Source organism: Dermacentor albipictus, chromosome 2, assembly GCF_038994185.2.
Source record: "Dermacentor albipictus isolate Rhodes 1998 colony chromosome 2, USDA_Dalb.pri_finalv2, whole genome shotgun sequence".
NCBI lineage: Eukaryota > Metazoa > Arthropoda > Arachnida > Ixodida > Ixodidae > Dermacentor > Dermacentor albipictus.
Window position 1 is genome coordinate 41,896,448 of NC_091822.1, and position 23,814 is coordinate 41,920,261.

The 23,814-nt window shown below is 44.6% G+C and overlaps 1 protein-coding gene across 1 annotated transcript in view; it reads left to right on the forward strand.

The window, feature by feature from the left end:
• LOC135900697 (uncharacterized) overlaps window positions 1–23,814 on the forward strand; it is a 129,764-nt gene that overhangs the window by 89,356 nt on the left and 16,594 nt on the right. Inside the window, exons 8-10 of the mRNA XM_070532844.1 lie at window positions 2,545–2,783; window positions 13,297–13,375; window positions 20,034–20,449. Of these exons, the coding sequence (XP_070388945.1) occupies window positions 2,545–2,783; window positions 13,297–13,375; window positions 20,034–20,449 (734 nt within the window). The remainder of the gene's footprint in view (window positions 1–2,544; window positions 2,784–13,296; window positions 13,376–20,033; window positions 20,450–23,814) is intronic.

The window sequence follows — 23,814 nt, forward strand, 5'->3', positions numbered from 1 at the left end:
CGCGCCCGCGGGGTGGCGCGCGCGACACTATCGGCCCGAAGGCGGGCGGTGCGCGCAACGTTTGTGCGGGAGGACAGAGACGCCGATGAGCGCAGCAGCGTGCCACGTTTTGCTCGTGTTTCTGATTTGTATGCCAGGAAAATTCTGCTCGCCTTGTGAGCAAACATGCCTGCAATGGAAAAATGAAACGGCAATGAAACAAGAAAAACCACGAGAAAGAGATGAAGTGATAGCTAGGGAGGGTGCCGCACCCTTCCTAACTATCACTTTGTCTGTTTTCACTCCTGTTTTTTTGTGTTTTATTAAAAACTTGCGAGCATTCTACGACGAAATAGTGTACCAGGCCACCGGCTTTGAACTTCGTGCGCATTTCCCAAGGACTATAAACTTGTTGCACTAATCATTTCAGGTCATCAAAAATTTTTCGGAACAACAGCTAAACTTGACAGAACAGAGTGCAATTCAAAAGAACCTGAAGCTTTTTGCATCACAACAAACGACAAAGTCGCTGCGAGTAACTTTGATGTCGACTTTAGACATTGTCGATGATCTGCCGCGTCCAGTTGCGCTCTATGTTTCGACAGCCAGTTAATTATCAAGATTCACTGGAGGTAAGGCACACTGTTCACATTTGTTGTGACTGCATACACGTTGCACTGTTTTCTAGAAAATTCCCTCATTCATGTTTTTTCAGCAATAGATTGGACTAGTGCGTTCCTTCGATTGTGATGAGTCCCATCCTACTGTAATCAACTTCCCGCAGATTCTGCCTTCAAAGCCTGTATACACCTGTTAAAACAGCGCTACCTGCTAGTGTGGAAGGTATGTCAGGCCCTGTCTGTGCTCGTCGGCGTCATCGACACATTTAAGCAGATGAGAGAAGCCTGCCAGTAAAAAAAAAAAGTTTTCGCAATGCCATTGAGGCGGCTTTGATAAGTTGCCTGCAGCCAAGCAGCTCACCAGAATGTGCTTGCAATGAGCCCACTTATGCTCGAGGAAACATAAGGGACAATGCTGTTTATTATCTGTGTGGATATGTCATTCATAAAGTCAGAAAGGGCGCACCATGTGAACTATGCATAGCGGACATAAGCTTTGAAATCCCAGCAGTTGGCTGCGACAGTTACTTAATTGAGGGCAGAAGTCTCAAGCAAGCACCCGACGCCAAAGATGCTGGGCTTTATGAAGACTGCTAGCAAAAGTGTGTCAGCTTCCCTGGATGAGGCAGGCCTTTGCGGAGAGATATTTTGGAAGGTTTTAGATGATCTAGAGGGGTGCTGCCTTTCTTTTCTTGGTTGTGCAGAGCATTTGTTCGCGTTCACGTGTGAAGTACTGAATTTCTTCATTGTTATGCGGATGCATTTTTACTTCAGGGATACAAACTGTCATCTAGAAAGCAGTCACAAGGTAGCTGTAGCAACCAAGAAAGCGCGTCTTTTGTGAATATCGATGCATCATGCTTAGATTCATCAATCCGGCGTTGTACCGGTCCTATCATTTTTTTCATCTGTACATAAAACATGCCACAAATGAAAAGCCTCACTGTCCTCTTCATTCACCTATTAGCTGCTTTTTACAGAGTGCACAATGTAAAAATGCTATTTTTTGAATACTTAGCGCCACGAAAAGCAGCAAAAGAAAAGAAAAAACTGGCATTGAGTCGGCGGCGCGCTGCTGCCTTGGGAAGCTTCTGTAGCCAACCGGGCCAACCGTGGCGGCAGCGCCACCTCGCGAGAGGAGACGGCAGAGGGTCACGTTCTCGCGCCGCTCCCAGGCGGAGTTTTACAACTGAAAAGTATCTCGTAGCGATGATAAAAGCGCCACCTACGGCCGTCGGTTGAACGAAAGTGGGCGTAAGCTGCTCCCATAGAAGCAGGATATCTGTGCAGGTCTGGAGTTCCAGTAGGTCGTGCTCCGGAGTGTAAGACGGAGACGCTACCACTGAGCCACGAGTACGATGTTTCAAAGCGGTACAAAAGCGCCTCTAGTGAATGCGGTGTTGCCTTAGAAACGAGCTGTTTCTAAGGCTCAGGCGTGCGTCGCTTGCTCAGGCGCTCATTTCGTTGCGGCGCCGAACGCTGCGTTGCTCGACGCTCACCGCGTCCAATGCGGGGCGCGTAGTCGCTGCGCCGTAGCCCATTGTCTTACACCCCTTGGCGGGTCGACGGGAACGCTGTCGCGTTCCACTCTTGAAGGCGAAGCAGAGTAACGCATGAGTTGTTTCTTCGTCTAGCCGAACCAAATATAGCCAAGCAACAGCAGTTCACCAGGCTAAACAGTGGTTCAACAACTAAAATAAAGGCTAGTATGCTTCGCATCCTGGGCTTAACCTTAGCTAAGCCACAGCCATTTTTTCGGATACGTCAGGATGTATTTCATTATCGCTCTTCGTGTTGGGTATTGGCGAGAATGAGTTAGTATACTGTGGCCTAGAGACAAGAGAGAGAGGGGGGAGGGTAGAAAACACTCAGAATGTCATATTGGTCTGCGTAGCCTTGGCATGAGGTTTCCGCACAGTGAAGATGACACTGATTGTTTTTCCAGATTTCTGGCTGGCCTCAATTCGCCTACATGGACGCACTGACTACGACTTGAGTGATGGAGTGCGGTCAACCGAGGCCATTCTCAGTGTAGCCGCCGCGGCTCTGCGTGATGAGGACAAGAGCATGTCGTCGCGCAAGGTCGTCTCTTGGCACCTGATCCGTAGCCTCATGGGTCACAAGAAAGAATGCCTTGCCGCCTTCAAAACAGCCCTGGACACCGCAGGAGAGAAGCCAGCGCTTGTAAGTGAGAGAGGGCATTCGAATGCAATGATGAGGTATCCTAGAGGGTCTTAGCATGTTAGTCAAATTCTGAGCACTTACGGATTACCTGGACACCGGAGCCCCAGACATATCAGTGGCAAAGGTGGTAGCTGCATCTGCACTACGCTTTGTCCCCCCGCCATTCGTTTAAAAAAAAATTGTTTGCTCCGAGAGTGGTATCGTCTAAGGAAAATTGTACAAGTCTTGAATGTTGAAGATTACGTCGCTACCAACACCTTCTTCCAGCAGTTAAGTGGAATAGGATACGACACTGCAGTGTAAGCTTTCTGTGACTTCTGATTAAACTCTCCATCAGAAGATGTCGCCATCAGCGTTGCTGTTGTAGTGTCCATCTCTCGTATCCCGGTATTTCGAGAAAAGTCATACCTTTACGGACAAGCTAAAACTGTTTGTTATCCCTGACATAGCCGACTTGGCCTTCGAAGAATTACTCAGGGGGAAATCTCACTTAGCTGCAATAACTTTCGATAATGCGGCAAATCATGCAGGAAGTGTAGTAACACGCGCTGATGGCCTAATTAGCTGAGCCGATCGGGTCAACCTACGAGGAACACAAATATAATGTTATCCAGCGCTAGATGCCATAGCATTATACAAATATCACAGATCAAGAGTAGGTAAGGCGTGAAACCATGACTGAGAAAGACAGAACACGAATACGATACATATATATATATATATATATATATATATATATATATATATATATATATATATATATATGGGGAGGATCAGGTAACGGCAGATTTGTTGAAACATGGTGGGCAGATTGTTCCAGAAAAACTGGCCACCCTGTATACACGCAATGCCTCATGACTTCGAGCGTACCGGAATCTTGGAAGAACGCTACCATAATCCTAATCCATACGAAAGGGGACGCCACAGATTGGAAAAATTATAGACCGATCAGCTTACTGTCCGTTGCCTACGAAGTAGTTACTAAGGTAATTGCAAATAGAATCAGGAACACCTTAGACTTCCATCAACCAAAGGACTAGGCAGGATTCCGTTCCATGCAGGCCCTACTGCTACCTATGCGGCATGTCTCATTGCCTAGGCTGCCGCGTAGCTGGTGCGTTCTAATTGCCAGGAGACCAAAGAGCCTCTACTGACGCCCATACAAACAACCCACAAGTGAGTCAACAGGACGCGTGACTTTATTGGCAGAAGAAAAGTAGTGCACCTTCTCGTACAAGAGCAGAAATAAAATTTGCATCTCGAGATACGCTGAGAAGCTCCCTTAAGTTGTCGCACATGGCGGTCTGGTAACGGGCGACAATCAGCAGCGCAAGCAAATTGGTCAGTGCCCCACCTGTTTGCATCGACAGTCGCCATAACTTGCATTGCGAAGCAATCAGGTGACGCAGGAATCTGCTGGCACAGCCAACAGAGCGACATGGACTACCCATTTTAGCGCTACTTCCTTTCCTAAATGCACGATTCTTTTTGTTCTTTCGCGTGCCCCTAATGTGTAACTCGCACTTGCTGCCTCACATTCTGAATATGGACATGGTCGGTTTTGAGGGCATTACCATTTTGCAGCTACTTTTGCAGAGGCCTTTCCACCCATGTGGCTATCAACTTCATACACTTCGGATCATGTAATCACGTATGCGGGTTTCCATTCACGCCACATCACGTCTGATGAAGGCCCACAAACATAATTTGCCCACTGCTGCAGCATGAAAAGGTCGAACGGGAAGGACCAGTTACGGTGTGTGTAAGTTTGGAGTAATTGTCGCTGTGTGGACTGTAGGAGCAGATGGTTACCTCGTGAGACTGTTGCCCAATGCAACTGAGCAGGTTGCCACATCCAAAAAACATAACATGGCAACCACGATGAAATGAGACTCGGCATTCAATCACCGCATAAGGTTTAGACAATACAAGGTACATTGGCTAAGATCCACATGACAACAGTGAGCATTCACGCACTATAGGCCGCTTACAGAACATTCAGATATCCGACTTCAGGCACAGTGCTTGCCTTCATCGCACATGGCAGTCTAGTAACGAGTGACAACCAGCGGCGCAAGTAGATTGAACAGTCTCCCACCTGTTTGCATCGACAGTCGCTGTAAGTTGCATTGCGAATCAATTGGGTGATGCACACATTTGCTCCCATAGCCAACACAGCGACATTAGCTATCTGGCATGTTAGCGTTACCTCCTTTCCAACCTGCATGTTTGTTTTTGTTCTTTCGGGGGCCTCTTATGTGTTGCTCACACTTGGTGCACCACCTGCTCTCAATATGAACATGGTCTGTTTGGTGGGAATCGCCATTTTGCAGGCCTTTCCACCCATGTGGATATCAACCTCATACACTTCGAACCATGTAATCACGTATGATAGCCCCCGTTGACGCCAAATCATGGCCGAGGAAGGCCACAAGCAAAATTTGCACATGGCTGCAGCAGGAAAGGACGGAACGGGGAGCATCAATGACGGTGTGTGTACATAGGGAGTCTATGTCGTTGTGCGGACTGCAGGAGCAGATACTTACCCTAAGAGGCTGTTGCCCAATCCAACTGACCAGGCCGCCACATCCTAGAAATGTAACAGGACAACCATGACCAAGTGGTACAGTATTGAAATAAGGCTATGCAATCAAATCACTTCAGCATACCTATAACATAACGCATTGGCACTATGCACTATACATTGGCTATCATCCACATGACAACAGTGAGCATACACGCACACGTGTCGCTTACGGGACATTCAACCGTCCGACTGCAGGCATAGTGCTTGCCTTCGTCGCACATGGTGGTCTGGTAACAAGCAACAACCAGCAGCGCAGGCAGATTGAACAGTGTGTCCTACCTGTCTGCACTGGCAGTCGCCACTGAAGATGAGCAACTTGCATTGCAAAGCAATCTGGTGATGCAAGCGTCTGCTGCCGCAGCCAACATAGCGACATGAAGTACGCGGCATTTCTGCGTTACCTCCTTTCTAATCTGCACATTTCTTTTTGTTCTTTCGCGTGTCGTTATTGTGTAACTCACACTTGGTGCCCACATTCTCTAAATATGGGCATGGTCGGCATTGCGGGCATCCCCATTTTGTAGACACTTTTGCAGGCCTTTCCACCCATGCGGATATCAACTTTATACACTTCTCACCATGTAATCACGTATGAGAGTCTCCGTTGACGCCAAATCATGGCCGAGGAAGGCCACATGCCAAATTTGCACACGGCAGCAGCAGGAAAGGACGGAATTCGAAGCGTCAATCACGATGTGTGTAAATTTGGAGTCTATGTCGCTGCTCTGACTGCAGGAGCAGGTGCTTGCCTCGAGACACTGTTTCCCAATGCAACTGACCAAGCTCCCACATACGAGAAACGTAACACGGTGACGAGTACCAAGTCAGACAGCAGCGAAACAAGATTCCGCAATAGATCACTTCAATGTAGCTTGCGCAAAAACACAGGCTGTCGAGCAAGAATAGCAATTCTGAACGAGACTGGGAATTAAATATGGGAATGAGAAAGCTTGCGTTCAAGAAAGAATCCACTCTATCTTGCAAGCACTGAAAGCCAAAAACATTAAGAAAAGTTTCATGCTACATAGCACACAGTGCAAATGTTAATGCAAGACACACGCCAATGCCACATCAGCTATTTTAGGAGAGGGATCGCACATGGCAACGTACACTAGAAAATACTGCTACACATACGGTATGCTACTAGACAGTGACTGGTATTAAGTATAAGCAAAGAATTCGTTGACCTTCAATGTTTCGATGAGGAAGAGGAATTATCTTTAACAAGAATATGGAATGAAAAAACTTCCATTCATTGAAAAAGAATATACTTGGCACAAATGGTATTTGACAATGCCAGGAAGCTCATTAAGGAAGGGCAAGCTGACGGAACTCTTATAGCCAGCGTCGTCTGTGCTTGTTCAGAGGTTGCAGCTACATCTGAAGACAGAATTTTTGTTGTTGAGGTACCTGGATGGCTCGGCCAATATCCGTGCTGGTGGAATGATGGCAGAGGCTCTTTTCACTCTTGACACAGTCGCCTGTAGGCTTCATATCTCATTCAAATACTTCTGGAACGACTTCTTTGTTTGTGGTGTAAAGCCTTGCGAATTCGGCTTCAGTCCCTTCGTGTTAGTGTAGATGGGGGCTCCCCTGATGACTAAGATGTGCTTGGAGCAGACTCTGTTGTGTCAGAACAGCGACACATGAGATACAGCAGAGGTTATCCAAAGTCGTGCAGTGTTTTCTCTTATGTTCGAACCAATTATGCTGAACTGTAAATACGAGCAAACGTTCCTATCATCTGCTACAAACAAATTAAATGTATTTCAAGACTGGCAAGCTAATACAGCATATATCAAGCATATCTATTTCTGAACAAGGTGTTGTTTACCTTGTAGTAGCAGCCAAAGTCCACACAATGACCTTGTTGTATCAGGCAACAACTTCTCTTTAGTGCGTGGAGCTTGTTGCTTTATACTGGCACCGTCCTCATTACTGCATGTCTGGAACAGAAATTTTGGCTGCATAAGAAATTGAATAAGCACGATTTCGCAATGTGAAATGCGAGAAGGTGTGACATATACATTGTAATGATTTGTGACTACAGAGCACATGCGAATGTACACTGTTTGTTCTAGGGTGCATAGCAGGATGCTAAATAAATATTGCTACTCTCCATATTGCCTAATATTGCCTAATATTGCCTAACTACAATGCATGTCAACAGCTTAAGTATTATTAAGATCACAAATGAGAACATTTGTGCAATCATTTAGGCACTAGAAAAGATCACGCTGCTGGTTTCACAAACAAATGCATGAAAGACATGAACCTATTAGAAATGATGCATTCTTTTTCTGCATGAACGTGATGCACCTCTTCACTACTACAAAAATAAATGTACTCAGTTAAACCAAACTGCACAGCAAGAACATTTGGAACCAACAGGTACGAAATATGGGTGAATTATCATGCGTGAAACTGTTTGATACATTGAATTCAGTACTTTAGCTTCAGTCTTTCAAAGGGTTATTCGGTTCTGTGGACGAAAGAACTTGCAGGCGGCCTCGAAAAAAAATTCGTTGATAAGGTTACTCTGTCGCCCATGGCTACGGCTACAACGAGATAAAAAATGTGACGCGCGTTCCGATATCGCTTTCTCTTTCGTGAATTCGCAACTACAAGTTTATTTCGAAAACAGCAACGGAGTATCCTGACTGCTCATATGTAATGCAGCATCTAGTTCGTTAACCTGTCTCCGCCTGTAAGTTAATGAGAGCAATAAGCATAATTATTCAGGCAGCGACATTGAACGACTCACCGGTACTGCTGTCTTCAGTCACAGAATACGGTTCCCGTTTCGATGCAGATGCATACTTCACGACCGAAACGTAGCTCTCGGGCTTACATGTCTGCTTGCAAAAATATCACTTCATCACAAGTTAAATAGCGGGAGACATCGAAGCGCAATAAACTAGTTTTAGCAACAAAGAAGCAACCAGTCTAAGTGTACGAACGAATGGATCCATGCCGCCATGCACTCGAAAATACCGGTAAAAACTTTTTATCCAGGCCAGTGGTCACGTGGAAGATCGATGATGCTGAACGCTATTTCCGTTTATAATGAAAAAAACAGCAAACTTGCTAATTAAAAGCACAGTATCTAATTAGTAATGATAATTCTATGGCCTATTTTATGTAATAAACATGGTTTCGTAATTGCAGGGAAAAGTTTGTGATAAAAGATTGCGCTTATTACGGCGCTCCTACCGGGAAATATTAAAGCTAGCTCGGGCATCTCTTGAGTGCTTCTGCTGTACTTCTTTCATTAGCAGCGGCTCGTGGTCAATTTTTTTCGCCCTCTGTGGCCATTTATTGAACTTCAGAGTGTGCGGGGCCTGGTAATGTTTAACAGTCTAGGGAAGAGAACCGCAGTTTACGATAGGTAGCGAAGCACTGGAAGTGGTAAGGGAATACATCTACTTAGGACATGTAGTGACTGCGGATCTGGATCATGAGACTGAAACAATCAGAAGAATAAGAATGGGCTGCGGTGCGTTTGGGAGGCATTCTCAGATCATGAACAGCAGGTTGCCATTATCCCTAAAGAGAAAAGTGTATAAGAGCTGTGTCTTACCAGTACTCACGTACGGGGCAGAAACCTGGAGGCTTATGAAAAGACTTCTACTGAAATTGAGGACGACGCAAGGCGCTATGGAAAGAATAATGATAGGTGTAACGTTAAGGGATAAGAAAAGAACAGATTGGGTGAGGGAACAAACGCGAGTTGATAACATCTCAGTTGAAATCAAGAAAAATAAATGGGCATGGGCAGGACATGTAATGAAGAAGGAAGATAACCGATGGTCATTAAGGGTTATGGCCTTGATTCCAAGGGAAGGGAAGCGTAGCAGGAGGCGGCAGAAAGTTAGGTGGGCTGATGAGATTAAGAAGTTTGCAGTGACAACATTGCCACAATTAGTACATGACCACGGCAGTTGGAGAAGTATGGGAGAGGCCTTTGCCCAGCAGTGGGCGTAACCAAGCTGCTGATATATATATATATATATATATGGTTTGTCGGATTGTAGAAATGCCCCGTATCAATCGTATTGTTGCTGCTATTTCATGTTATTCGAGAATTTGCTATTGTAAATTAATGAATATTTGTTCCAGTTTGAATCCTATAAGGACCAACACAAGTTGTCACACTGTAGCAAGACCGATGCAAGTGAGGGCTCTTCTGAATCATTCTGCTGCAGGAGAATAGCGGTTATTGTGCATACGTCATCAGTTCCTGAGCATGGAATAGAACGCTTATGCACAATAGTTTCCAGCCGTGAAATAAGCATGGCTTGCCTTAGACCAAGAACAAATTCTAAGCCTAGTTTTTATTCATTTAGAACAACGTGCGCTACAGTAGCATCACGCTTATATCGTTTAATGAGCAACACACTCAACTGTGTGGATCCGGCGTGGGGCTGTTTCTTTTGTTTCGTTACTGCCATCGTAATGGTGCAGCAAATACAATTATCATTTGATGTGACTTACAACCTTCTAAATTCAGCTGAAGTCCAGTAGGTAACGGTATATTAGGTATGAAATAGTGTGAATAAACTTTGTATTGCCTTGCGGACTTTACCGAATTGTTCTCTCACTTTCCTTAGAAATAAAAATAAGAGGTATTGCACTCGTTATTGGACCGGATGTTCTTTTTCTCAAATATTCGTGATAGATTTGTTTAACTTTCGCAAGTAGTATACTTCTATCCGTAAAACTTGAAAGATATTGTGAGTGATTGTGAGGTAAACAGAACCCATTAATGCAGACACGTAGAGACCCAACCTAATTGTACAACTAAGCCTCGGCAATCATGAAGGCATGCTAATTACAAAGCGCTAATAGCGCGTAATGCTTACCATGATTGGTGTCCAAGATGTGATGTCACAACTTGTGCTCCCTTACGCGGTCTTCGCACTGCGTCCTGATTCCTTAATCGTCTTCTTCACATACACACAAACATATGCGAGAAAACGCGCCAACTCATTTCTTTTTAGCTGTTTTATTGTTAAACGTCACTCATTATAGCGTTCTCTGCAGATGGCGGCGCAAATGAGTGAGTAAAAACGGACAGGGCTGCTTCTTGCAAGCCTCGAGGCCAACTCGGGTTTTCCCAATCGAATGCACATGAGGCGTAGAAACTTACCCGCTAGGATAACCGCCGATTCGGCATGAACGAAATTGTTCGCATATAGCTCCTTACCGCGTGGTGTATCACATACGATACGCATAAAGAATTTCGCTCAGCATAGCAGAATCGAAAAGAAAGAAATTGCTATTAATTCCTGTGAATTTACCTGAAAGCTATGGCCCCTCGGGCAATGCAATAAATGCAGACATTCCATTGGAAATTATTATCGAGTTATCTCGCCCTTAAAATGTACCACGGCAGCTCCTCACACAGTGTACATAACATTCGTAATTTATATTCGTAAAGCAACAGCGTATTTCCCTAATTCAGGTTCTTGAACTCAGTGAACAAAATTTATTAGGGTGTTTATGTATTGTGTATAAGCCTACTATGACGTTTTGGTCGACAAACACTTTAGTGTGATTCTGTAGGGCAAAAATATTAACTAATGTGCAATGTATGATGCAGTTTGCAGTTATGGGTCATCTTGTGGAAGAGAGCAGAGATTTATTACCTCGAAAAAAATAATAAATTTTGTGGCAAAATGTATTGTCTGTACGCTATACAGCCTTATTAGCATCATTATTAGCAAATAATAGGTAAGATGAAAAGTGCAGCTGTGATTGCGATGAAGATAATGCGGGGCAGCCACACTCACAGTACTAATTACAGCAGTAGCAAATGACCCTTGGATGTAAAAGAAGCAAATATTCTTACGGCTGGTGTCAAATTAATAAGGACTATGGAAATAAAAATAGCTAAAATCGAAGGTCGGTAAATAATCCGGCCAAGGTATTGAAGCTAATAAAGAAATATATGAATGGTTACCTCATTATATTTAATGAAACTTGTAAGAGATGGAGCTATCAGAAATAATCTCCATTTCCTACAGTAACTTGTGAAGTCTCTCTAATGCTTCCGATAGTTTTTCCAATTTTCCTGCAATTCAAACGTATTTGTGCATAGTCACAAAATATACCTGTAATTGCATGGTGTATCTTACCTGACCTAAGCACTGGCTTGCCTGTTTTTTTCTTCACAGCAAAATAAAAATTCATGCTTTAAAGGTTGAAGGAGTGGCCCATTCTATCGACGGTAGTAAAGATAATTTTTATTTTGTGCCTAATGCCTATGCAGAAATAGCCGCAAATCGGCAACATAAGAAAAATACGAAGCAGAAAGTTTACAAATTCCTAACTTCACCGAAAGCAGATATCGCAATTTTTGCAAATAGAAACTTCTTGAACAACTGAAGTGGAAAAATTATGCGCGTGTGTTTACGCTTTACCTAAAACCGCTGCCGGGTTTACGACTGTTTCGCAAAAGTCTTGCTCACAAATTGGTGTTGTGTTTGAGATCGGGCTGTACGAGACATAAATTTAGCCCACTATAGGTGTGTGCCTAGGCACACCTTAAAGAAGTGTGACCACGTGAACGCCGTGTAGCAGAGTCATATAAATGGAGTTGCAGTTTTCCTCAACTGTGCTATTTCCAACAAATATTAAAAAAGAACCTTCACGGCTTAAATAAAACTGTGTTTGTCGCACACAGTATATGTTCACTTTTATTTTTAATACGGTGACCTAATCAAATTCGATGAGCAGAACAGTTTCTGTTCCCATGCATTCAAGTGCGAGCTCCTGAGGTAAAACTTGTTCATAAAATTAGCAGCGAAAGCCAGCAGGATGTAGTAGCAGAAAGTAGTACTGAAAATTTAGTGTAAGCTAAAGAAGGGCATCACGGCTTCACATCAGAGCAAGAACTGACAAATGTTTTCATCCGTATGTACGACTCGCCATACGCTGGCCGTCTTTCCTAGCTGTGTCAAGCATCAGGATTAGCTGGGAATCACTCTTACGAGCACATCTGGCGTTAAAGCATTGTGCGCTCTGGGGCGCAGGAATCGCCTGTGGAACACTGGAAGGGTGCTCCACTTGCGCAAATCTGAATACTCGTTTTCTGGCAAAACTAGCGTTATTCTCGGGCATCGCAGGTTTATCGTTTGGCGAATTCATGTTTCGACATGAACACTCTTTCCGCCATGGCGAGGTGCGTGGCTAGCCCGCTCGAGAGTCGGGGAGTTTAGTGCCTTCAGGGCAAACTAATAGAGTGTTTTTGTTGAGCGTGTTTACGCTCCTCTCAGCAGCTGAGCGGAGCGGAACCGCGAATGCGCATGCGCCATCCGCTTAGCCGTAAGCGGGCTAGCGGAGCGAGGAACACGGTCCGCTTAGAAGCTGCCTGAGCAGAGCGTGCTGCACAGCGCTTTGGCTAGCGTTGGCGTCAGAAAGAATTGGATTGGATGCAGAAAGCAAGCTCGCTGGCTATCACGTGGCGTTCCCCAAGACGGCGCTTTATTTTCCATTGGATTAAATGGACCGGTAACGGTTTACAAGCGCACGTCTATATACATTATGGACAAATAATTTTACATATATATAGATATGTTTTAATGTATAAAAGTGATCAATAGGTGTTTTTATGTCATTTGATTACCGCGAATTTGGACAGAGGGCACTGCAAATACGAAGAGTGTTTTAGTTTAGGTGACGCAAGCGGCTTGCGTCACCTAAACGGTACGACGGTACTGCGCATGCGCAGACACAGACGTATAGGTCGGCACATGCGCAGTGCCGTGGCCCGTAGTTCTTGCGTACGCAAGCCGCTTGCGTCACCTAAACTAAAACACTCTATTAGCACTAGCGCAAGTAAAATCTCTTACCGAAGGTAATAGCTTGACTTTGAGAATTCTGCACAGTAGTTTAACCGAGCAGTGACCTTCTCCTTGCTCCCAGGATACACCGGAAGAAATTTGCAAAATGCATCTGGGGTTCACAGAAACAATTCATGGAGAGGCAATTGGCCTTATCGAAGGTAAGCAGCAATTGTTCCCTAGTACTGCGCTGCAAAAAAAAAAAACTGAAAGTTTCAGCGCATTTATTTCAAGCGGTAACTTATAGTAATATACGGCCCAAGGTTTGTGATTCGTGGAAATTGCTTATTTTCATCCGTATTTCGCATCGTACCTCAGGACCTTATTAAAGTTTCGCATCCATCCATCCATCCATCCGTATTTCGCAATATTCATTTTTCTCGAAATTGTCCTCAAAGTAATGACCTTCCACTGTCTGACGTAAAGTTAGGACGAAGTGGTTACATGTTAGACGGATAATAAAATGTATTCATAGTCTGTTGAAAATTTTCAAAGCCAACGCACTGTTGCCGCAGCTTCCCAGCTCATTACCGTTGAAGCTCGTCTTCGAAGCCACTTAAAGTCCCCTCTCGGTGCAAGCATGTGTCGCTGTGCAAACGCATCCGAGCTTGCAATAACGAGATGCGTTGCCTTGTAGTTTACGCGTATGTACACGTCGCCATACAACAGTCTTTTTCAGAGCCCAGATTCGTTCTGCCCTATTCGATCGCAATTCACGATTTAATGACTGTCCTTCGCACTTGTTAGTTTTCTGGGCAGGGATGCAGCGGCATTTTTTGCAACAACTGCCGAATGTACAAGGGGTACCTTAGGATACGAAGGTCTTCTCGCACTTCATTCCGTGAAAAAAAAAGAAGAAGAACATGGCGCAACAAACGAATGACTACTTTGACGCATGACTAGGCTATACTTCTCTTATAGTTTTGTATATATGTGTTTATATATATCGTAAATTTTTATTCACTAAGAAAGTGAATGCGGGAACCGCGCTGTGGAGGCTCCACTTATAGAAGCATCGTACGCATAATGCGAAGACCGGTTCAGTTCCCATTGGCAGTGACTTCTTCTTACGCTTTCATTCACATTTACTTCATAATTTCCACATAATAAACAAAAATAAGCAATTTATCATATGCTCTCCTCAGTTACGTAGTCTGGCTTCACATGATTGTGGCAAAACGACCCTGATGTTCTGCGCTACGAGAAGGAGTTATTTGTTGGTTTACTTGGTATGCTGCCACGCTCAATTGAGAGCACATAGCAGATATCGAATACAAAGGATTACAAAGGGATAATTGAGCTTTAAAGAAAAAAGAATCGACATTTTGAAAACATACGCACTGTACCCACACAGGTGCACACAAAGAACAAGAATGAAGCACATCTGCCAGTATAGGATTAAAACAATAAATGTCCTCTAAGCAGTTTTTCATGCGAACAACATCAACTTGGCAAATAATCGCCAACGTTTTACAATCATGCGCAAAAAGAGAGTCTAGACAAAGCATTTCAACCAAAGATGAAAAAGAAATGAACATTTCGAAAACATGCGCGCTCTACAGACGAAATGAAGCACAAGGATAAAAAACGATCACAATCAGTTATAGAACAATAAATGGCTCCTAAGAAGTTCGCTAAGCAAAATAAATCAATGCCGCTTCAAGCAATCACAATGGGAAAACATCAGAAAAGAATACAGAAAAAAGTAAAACAGAACAAGGCACAGGATTACTATGAGTTACAAAAATGCGAATGGAATAAACATACAAACAAGAGATAATAATAGAACTAATTCATGTGAAGTGGCGTAAACAACCTCTTTCGACAGTAAAACATCACCGCTAACCACGAGGTGTTACTGGATCAATGAATGCATTTCTATAAGCGCAAGAATCTTATAAAAGTTAGCTAGCGTTCTAATGAGAGAGTTTGTGTGGTAATGACGATGGTACTAAAGACTAGTTGTACTTCCCTAATTTACAGTGAAATCGAACAATGTTTGGGCGTTCGTGACATTTACATTTGATCATGCATGACACTTACATTTGATCGACCTTAAGTTAAAAAACGATTGTCCCAGCGTCGATTGTCCAAGATGTTGAAAGCCAATTCTTTTAGCGTGTATTTATGCTAACGACGAGTGGGGCGAGACTGTGAGGAAGCGACCTACCTAAACGTTATAGCAGTTGTGCAGCAGTTGCTTCAAAAACTTCAGATACGCCTGCTTTTCCCTAGTGTAGAGTGTCTTAATGCCAGAAGCCGAAAGGTTAGTATGAGAGCCCGTGCGTTTGTACTCGATATGCACAAGTATGGCTTGGCGCTGTACCGATTAGTGTTTACTCAAGGATGTGTTGCGCTACAATCAGAAAAAAAATACCTTCGTCAAGCCTGGTGTTGGATGTATTATGGCGTAAGCATTCTCTGGCGAGCTCCCCAGCCCTGTCACGCGAGTATAGTGCCTTGTATCTGTATAAAATGCGCACTTCGCAACGTTAAGACACTTCATCGTAATTATAATGCAAATGTATGTGATTGAAAGCTTTTAACCGATAAGAAAAAAAATCAAGCAAAAAATAAAAATAAGATCCCCATAAATATACATCGGACTCCTCAGAAAATGCGTGGGCTAGCTTATAGTAGATGTGCACCAAATGAAATTTGGGGTTGAGTCAACTTGAAATTTGGGGTTGGTGCAACTTGAGATTTGGAGGTGGGCCAACCTAAATGAGAGAGTGAGCCAACTTCAAGCTAGACGTGGAACAAATTAAATTTGGAGGTGGGTCAACTTGAAATTTGAGGCTGGGGTAGCCAAATTGAAATTTGGGGGTGAGCCGGCTTCATTTTCGGGGTGGACCTAAATCAAATTTGGTGTTATCGCAATGTAAATGTGGGGTTGGGACAACCTGAAATTTGTGGGTGAACCTACTAGAGAATTTGGGAAGGCCCGACGTCCAACTGACCGCTGCTGGGCGTCCCTCAACTAATGAATACCTCGCGGGCAAGCGAGGAGGTTGATATGCTTAGCGCTTTTTCTGTGGGCCTTACCGAGGCGCAGCCAGAAGCAGACGAGAGCTTGCGTGAATAGGAAAGTGCCGCAATCCGCTGTGGTTGCTCAGTTGCTATGGTGTTGGGCTGCTGAGCGCGAGGTCACGGGATCGAATCCCGGCCACTACGGGCGCATTTCGATGGGGGCGAAATGTGAAAACACCCGTGTGCTTAGATTTAGGTGCACGTTAAGGAACCCCCAAGTGGTCAAAATTTCCGGAGTCCTCTTCTACGGCGTGCCTTATAATCAGTAAGTGGTTTTGGCACGTAAAACCCCATAATTAAAAAAGAAGTAAAAGCGTGCATAAAATATGTTTGCGAGAGTAACACTGAGGGTGACATGGCATCGCGGCGATGCGCTCTTCCCTCACACAACGCCGTAAGTGATGCTGCGGCTGCTGGTGCTCCCTTTCGACTGCTCTGCTTCCTCAAGGCGCGCTCGAGCCCTGCATTGTGGCGCAATCGGTGCGATTGTACTGAAAGGGCCCGATGCGGCAGGAAAATTTGACAATTGTCTGCTAAAATCTAAGTATTCTTTGCCACCGGAAACGCCATGGGGACACGTGCATAACCTAGGAAAAGCAAGTAAGCAAAACTAAGCAACATTGAAGTCACGCCCGAGGCAAAGAATACTTCCGCAATAATAGGCAATCCTCAGAAATTATGCGGCCTTTATTCTTGTAGGCGCCCAGCCAATGGCAACGTTCACTTACGAACGGTAAGTTTGTGAACTCGGCCATTGAGCCGTAGCCACAAAAAGCGCCTTACCCTGGAATTGTTCGTAAAAGGAAATTTCACTGAATACAGATGCTGTACATGTGATTATTGAAGGCGGCTCGCCGATGCCAAAGACCACTCAAAGACAGAAATCTTTCTCAATTCGGCCCCTGATTTCCTCATCGGACGAATCTGGGCTCCTATTTATAAACAAAATTTATGAGCCATTGCACTCTGTGAAGACAGATGACCAGCGAAGCTGTTCGCATCGGCACTGAGCTTCGGAAGATGCACCGGCACACGCGGGTACAAGTAATCATTTGTCGTCCAAAAACGTGAAATCGCGCCCTTCAGCAGAACTAGGCGGGTTCACTACACGCGTCCGAGGCACATCCCCCTCGATCAGCGCCTCCTCACATGTGCCGCGGACTCGAAACTCCCCAACGTTCTCGGCAGGAAACCATCGCGTGAGCACATTTACTGCATTTTGCCGTCGCTATTCCGTCCGTACGCCATTGATTTCCGATAGACCATTATCAAACAATAGGCGATCACATACTCGGCAGCTTGATCCGAAGTTGCGATCGGGAAATTCTCTTCGAGAAATTCGCACGACCGCCATAAAATCCGGGGCCCTAGCGATAGGCAGCTTCGCTGTAAAGAAAATAAAATCTTACGCTAGAACAGCTCCTTAGAGCACATGTCAGCCAACCCTGATGTCGGACAGATCATAAGTGAATCTGCCTGGCCAGTGGCAAACATGACTTATGAGCTAAGGATTGCTGATTTGAGTCCCTGATTAAAATCTTTTCTGCTGTTGTTCTATCATGTGCTCTTTTAAAAATGCCTGCTGTGCAGTTTCTTCTTAGTATACGTTAACAGTATGAAGTGAGGCCTTAGCTAATCATAATTTTATTCGGGAACGCCTTCCCCACATTTTTTATCGTCCATCATTTTCATTGAAAACCAATACGACTTGTAGAATACTTAAAATACGTCATTTTTTTTTGCTTGTATAATTCCTTACTTTTCTTTGGGAAGTTGAACGGCTGAGGCATTGATGTCACGTGTACCGCAAATAAGCATGGTAGAGGGTTTCCCGCTCAGTTTAATCGAAGTGGCATAAAAAATACTCCACGTGTCAGCCAATTTATATGAGCACCAGCATTATAAATGCAAGTGCCAATAATTTAACCTAGGCATCACCAGATTTGATCGCAGCACCATCTGACTTAATCAGCGTGCCAACTGATTTAATCCTTCCGCCAGCCACTTTAATCCAAGTGTCATTCATTCTAATCCTAAATTCGGTAAATGCAATCATTTTGGAATTTGGTTCAGGTGCGAATAAATATTGCAACAAGAGGTCGTAACAGGCGTTATGAGCTCCATCTATTTACTGACGTCATCACTGTGTTGGTGTCAACGCTTTAGGAGTGCTATTTGATGGAATAGTTCTGCGGAGACCCGCAAGGTGGAGATAAGTAATGAATAAAGGGAAAATCAAACATCCACCCGTTTGTAGCAACTTCTACAAAGGAAACCCAAACGGGTTCCTTTAAAGAAAAACCTCAGAGTTGAACGAAAATTCGTCTTGGTCCGGGCCAGGACGAATTTTTCTTCAACTCTGAGGCTTTTCTTTCGAAGAACCCGTTTGGATTTCCTTTGTAGCAGTTGCTACAAACGGGTGGATGTCTGATTTTTCCTTTATTCAGGAGTGCTATTTCTACGCTACCAGTGTCGTTATGGCCGCTTCACAAACTCTACCGGGAGGTCTGTCACCCATTTACTTCTTTTCGAGTCGCGTTTCTGAGTGACAAGAGTGACGCACATAAGTGAGTCGCAATCGTGATCCACATTGTGCGACTTAGATTGTACTACTGCCTGTGATTTATTTCCCTATCGTGATGCATATCCAACATGCATAACCTACCGGATACGATGATACAATGGTTGGGTACGACTGTGGCAACGCTCACTTAGTCAACAGTGAATTCATGAAATCACTCAATAACAAGCAGTTAAAATTTCGGGACCATATCGTTTTATATGCATTGCGGGATCATAGGAGTGCATGGTAAGGTACAAACTTAGCTATCTATCATGAGCCACCTAATGATTATGTCAAGTGGCTGAGTAATGGTGAGCAAGTTTTTACCCTTGCAAACCATTTCGATGGATATACATGACGAAGGGCACGAAATCGCATGATATAACCCAATCGTGCAATCTGTGTCATGATTGTAACTCACTTATGCGCGTCACACTGGTCACTTGGCAAAGCGTCTCGAAAAGAAGCAAGTCAGTGATGTACTCCCCGGAAGTGTTTGTGATGCGGGTATGGCTACACTGGCAGCATGGAAACTGTGCCCCTATAATGCTGAGACCAATGCAGCTGATCACGCCAGTAAATGCAAGGAGTACATGATGCCTGTTACAACCTGTTGTAGTATTTATCTTTTCCTCAACGAATTTCCACGCGGATTGAATTGACTGGCACTAGGATTAAAATGATGGCATTCGGATTAAAGTGGCTTCCACAACGTATAAATCAGTTGGCAGGCGGTTCAATTCCGACGGCACTGGGACAAATGTGGTGGCGTCTGGAAGAAATTATTGACACTTGAATTAAAAATGCTGCCGCTCAGGTCAAATTGGCTGGTAGGGGGATTATGTTCAATGGGACTTGGATTAAAGTGAGCGGGAAAAGATCTAGTTGCGAGTGAACGCTGTGTACGTGTGTCATTATTTCTCAGTGTCTGCTCATTGTTTACTAAGCTGTGGGGTTTTACGTGGCAAAACCAACATCTGATTATGAAATACGCCTTACCGAGGGCGTCCGGCTGAATTTCGAACACCTGGTGTCATTGAACGTGTACCCAATGCCCGGTAGACGTGTCTCTTTCCATTCCGTCCCATTCGGAACGCGGTCGCCACACCCGAAATCGAACTCGTGATCTCGAACTTCGTTACGCCATAACCGCTGCCCTACCTCAACGGCTCTTCTCCTTGCACTCGCTGAAGGTAGAAGGTTTGCGTGTTCTTGCTTCCGCGCAGGCCCCAGTGCCATTCCCATCGCGCGAATGCTGCACATCACGCGGATGATGGCCCGCTTGCAGCAGACCGCGGCCGCCATCATCCGTGGTCCGCTCGGCTTGCGGCTCATCAGTGCCGACGCCAGTGAGGTGGCGAGCATGACGTTCCCGGAGTCGACGAACGCCCACTCGAGCCAGGCTCCGCGCTTCTTTGCGGGCGTGGACACCATACCGCAGGGTGGCTTCGTCGCCGATTGGCTGCGGCGACTGCGCGCGTGGCACGTGCTCCCGCCGGTGTTCCAGGCGCACCTGAAGCTGCTGGCTGAGGCGGTTAGCGAGACGCTTGACGACACGGTGAAGACCGTAGGGCAGCTATTCGAGCCACCCTACTACTACGACGATGGACTGGCCGCGTATAATTACGCAGTCCTGGGACAGGCAAGTCTTGAGATGCGATTGACGCAACACTAAGATTAGTGTTGAAGTAACTTAGAGTAAGTGGTTACTAGCATGTCATGAATATTTGCATTTTAATAAAAAGCTTAAATGCCTGGCCACGTATTACGACTAGGCCGGAAACACAAAGGTTATTTCGTTGACGCACCAAGCGAGACTTGGTATCCTGTTTTCTTTCTAATGTTTTGTGTGATGTGCATGTTCGCTTTTTTTGGCGAACGCCTAGTTACAACTTACAAAATTGGTTGCGGCTTCATGTCTATCTCATCTGGTAGTTGGTTTATACTCTGTCAAGTAGATTTTATGTTCATAGTTATCGCGTAATCAAATATGCGTTGCAGCAGTTTGACTGGCTCAATGGCTACAAAACGGATACAACAAAGTTCCTGACCTAGACATGAAGGACCAAGCAGAACATTTTGATTCTTCTACTTTATTTCAGATTATCGGAACGAATGTCGACGTAATTGGTACCACGCTTGAGTACTTCTTCAAACTACTAAAAAATTGCAAACATTGCTGGATGAGATACCGTTCTGCCCAAGTTATCACCTCAAGGCCACTAGATTTTTTTCAAGCTCTTTTAAGGTTAGAAACGGATTGAAATCGTCACGTAGAGCAGGATCGGTTCAGTAAGGTTGTTGGTCGATTCATTCAACCATAGTTCGCTCAAATGAACCGTTGCTCTTACATGGCTGTATTCATGGGTACTCTCATGCAAAAAGAGAACACCTGTGCAACTTGCCGCTTTGTTTACTCTTTAAAAAAATCTCTCATAAAAAGAGTGCGTTGCACTGATACATTGCTCTGACTGTACGAACTCTGTGGAGCTTGTTGATCAGTACTATCGCTTCTTTGTGTCCAATCGTTTACGCGTATACAATCATTGCATTCCACCGGTTATAATATATGAGGCAGTAGTTGGAGGAGTTCGAAAACAAATCAAAGACCGGGCAAAGGACGATCTAACAAAAATGTTCGGCCTAACCTTAAGAAACAGGAAGAGAGCGGTGGGGATCATAGAGCGAATGGCGATAAGTGATATTCTAGTTTACATTTGCAGAAAAAAAAAGAAAGCAGGAAAATAGACAAAGCATGATCCTATTTCTCACGGATAAGGTACAGCATAACAATGAAAATAGCCAGCCAAGAGGTTAATTTATTGAAGAGCGATTTATGTTAGCCCCGAGAACGACCTACAAAGGCGCTGTGAGTGCCGCTCGCGTTACGTCAGGACACTGACTCACACCTCTCGTCTGCTACAGCTCGGGCGGTGTCCGGGCGCCTTCTGCAGTATTTCCGTTTGTTTTCTGTCGTTCGCTATGCTTGTATGAGACTTTAGAAGATAGTTTTTAAAACAAAGAATAATGACGCCCCGCCTAACTATTTCGGAATGCGCTGATGAAGATGGCAGAATGGCTTTCTTCCCTCGGCGCTCATAGTACCAACACACACGACTGTTTGAGAAAACACGGACAAAATCTAAAACCTATTGGAACTGTTAGCAGGCTCTCCACATGACGAAATAAGAGATTGGAGACACCCAGGAACAACTGAATAGACAGCATACATGGAAGAAGCCCAGCATTCATTGTCCATTGTAAACATACTATACAATCATCGACATACCTTGAAACTTTTGCAACCTGTCATCCTTTCAGGCTAGTGCACAGAATTTTATCGTAATGATCGAGAATAGGCCGCGTAACAGATGTGCAGGGCAGCATCCAATTCACATGCCTTATCTCTGTAAAAAATGTTCTCACCTGAAGCAGCGAACGTCGAGGACAAGTAAAACATTTAAAGTTCTAAAAACTGGTTAGCGATTAGACCGACTTCATTCTGGAAGCCCACTACGCCGTGGTTCTCTTTGGCGTCTTCCACCCATTGAAGTGGCGCCTATTGAGGTAATGAGTAAAAGAAGTTTTGAATGTCTAGAGCGAAGGCAGAGAAGCTTACGTGTGTGTTGTTTTTTAAAATTCTATTACTTGATCAGAGCTACTGATTCTAAAATGGTCATCGAGAGCTCAAATTTCTAGCTTTGCCTTTAAAAATCAAGCTACCGCTTTTGACCAGCAGTCCTTTTCTAATGAAATAACAAGGAGTGGACACTCATCTTCGTGCGTTTTCGCAGAAAAGAACGTTTGCAAACACAGTCCCTTTATCTCGTCTAAGTCTCGACGAAGGGCTTCTAGATTAAAGCTCTTACAGACTACGCGCCTCTTTCTTGACTTTTTCAAGGCACACCTCGTCCCACTTAACAAACGTAGAGTTTACGGCCTCCAGTGCTTTAGCGTTGTACGTGCATCCATAATATGAAGAAATTTGGGAATCATATTAGCGTTGACGTCGTCTTTTTGACCCCTTTGAAATTGTCTGGTTCGTGCGCGAATGTTAACAATACTACAAAGAGGCGCCATGACTTCGATGAAATCACCGGCTCGCGTTTGTTTGGTGCCTGGAAAGAGTGGTGCACCATATTCCTTTAGACTTCGGGAAGGATTACATTAGACAGCCGGGAAAGTGCACCAGTGATCGCTTACGGGAACATTCGTGTAATGTCAATAATCTGGTAAAGAGCAGCCATCTAGCCGCACAGTGCTCGCGTTGTGGCTGTAAACCCTTGTTTGACAAATCACTAGTGATATCTAGGAACCTGGATGAAGTCACTAGGGAAATCATCGAGGCATTCGAAATGATCAGAAACGATAACTGTGTAGGTTGCCCATCTGTGGTCGCTGTCAAAAAAAGAAACCACGTTTCTTTCGCGGCACCTATGGTGGATGATTTTGCCGGAAAGAAATGCATGTTGCGACCGTGGCCTTGTTTGATTGCTGTTGTAGGAAGGTAAATATGTGGTAATCATGTGCAATAAAAATTCCGTTTTTAGTAGCGCTGTGTCTTCGTTCCCTTCCATTGTCCTCGTGCTTTTTTGTTATTTGTCTCAATTTATGCATACCAACCAGCCCACCAATCTGTTATCTTGCGATATCGAAGCCGCAAATTTTCTCGAACCACGCAATTTTGATGAGTAAACTGGGGTTCGCATGTGACAGCAGAAAGAAGCCGACGTATCCTGCAATACTTACGGCTCGAGCCAAGGATTCATGAGGGAACGAGCGCGTGCGGCAGTCGAGCGAGCCGGAGCGAGCGATGTTTTGGCCGTGACGTCGCTTTCGAGATGGCGCCACTCCAACTTCTCACTGCTAATAGGGAAAGCGTGAAAATTCTCTAGAATAGCCTAATATTAAAAATATCAGACCTTTCGCGTTTATTATGGACTAATCTAAGATCAAGAAGTCACAAGATAAGCTCCGACGATTGGTCCGAGCGCGCATTTCTCGAGG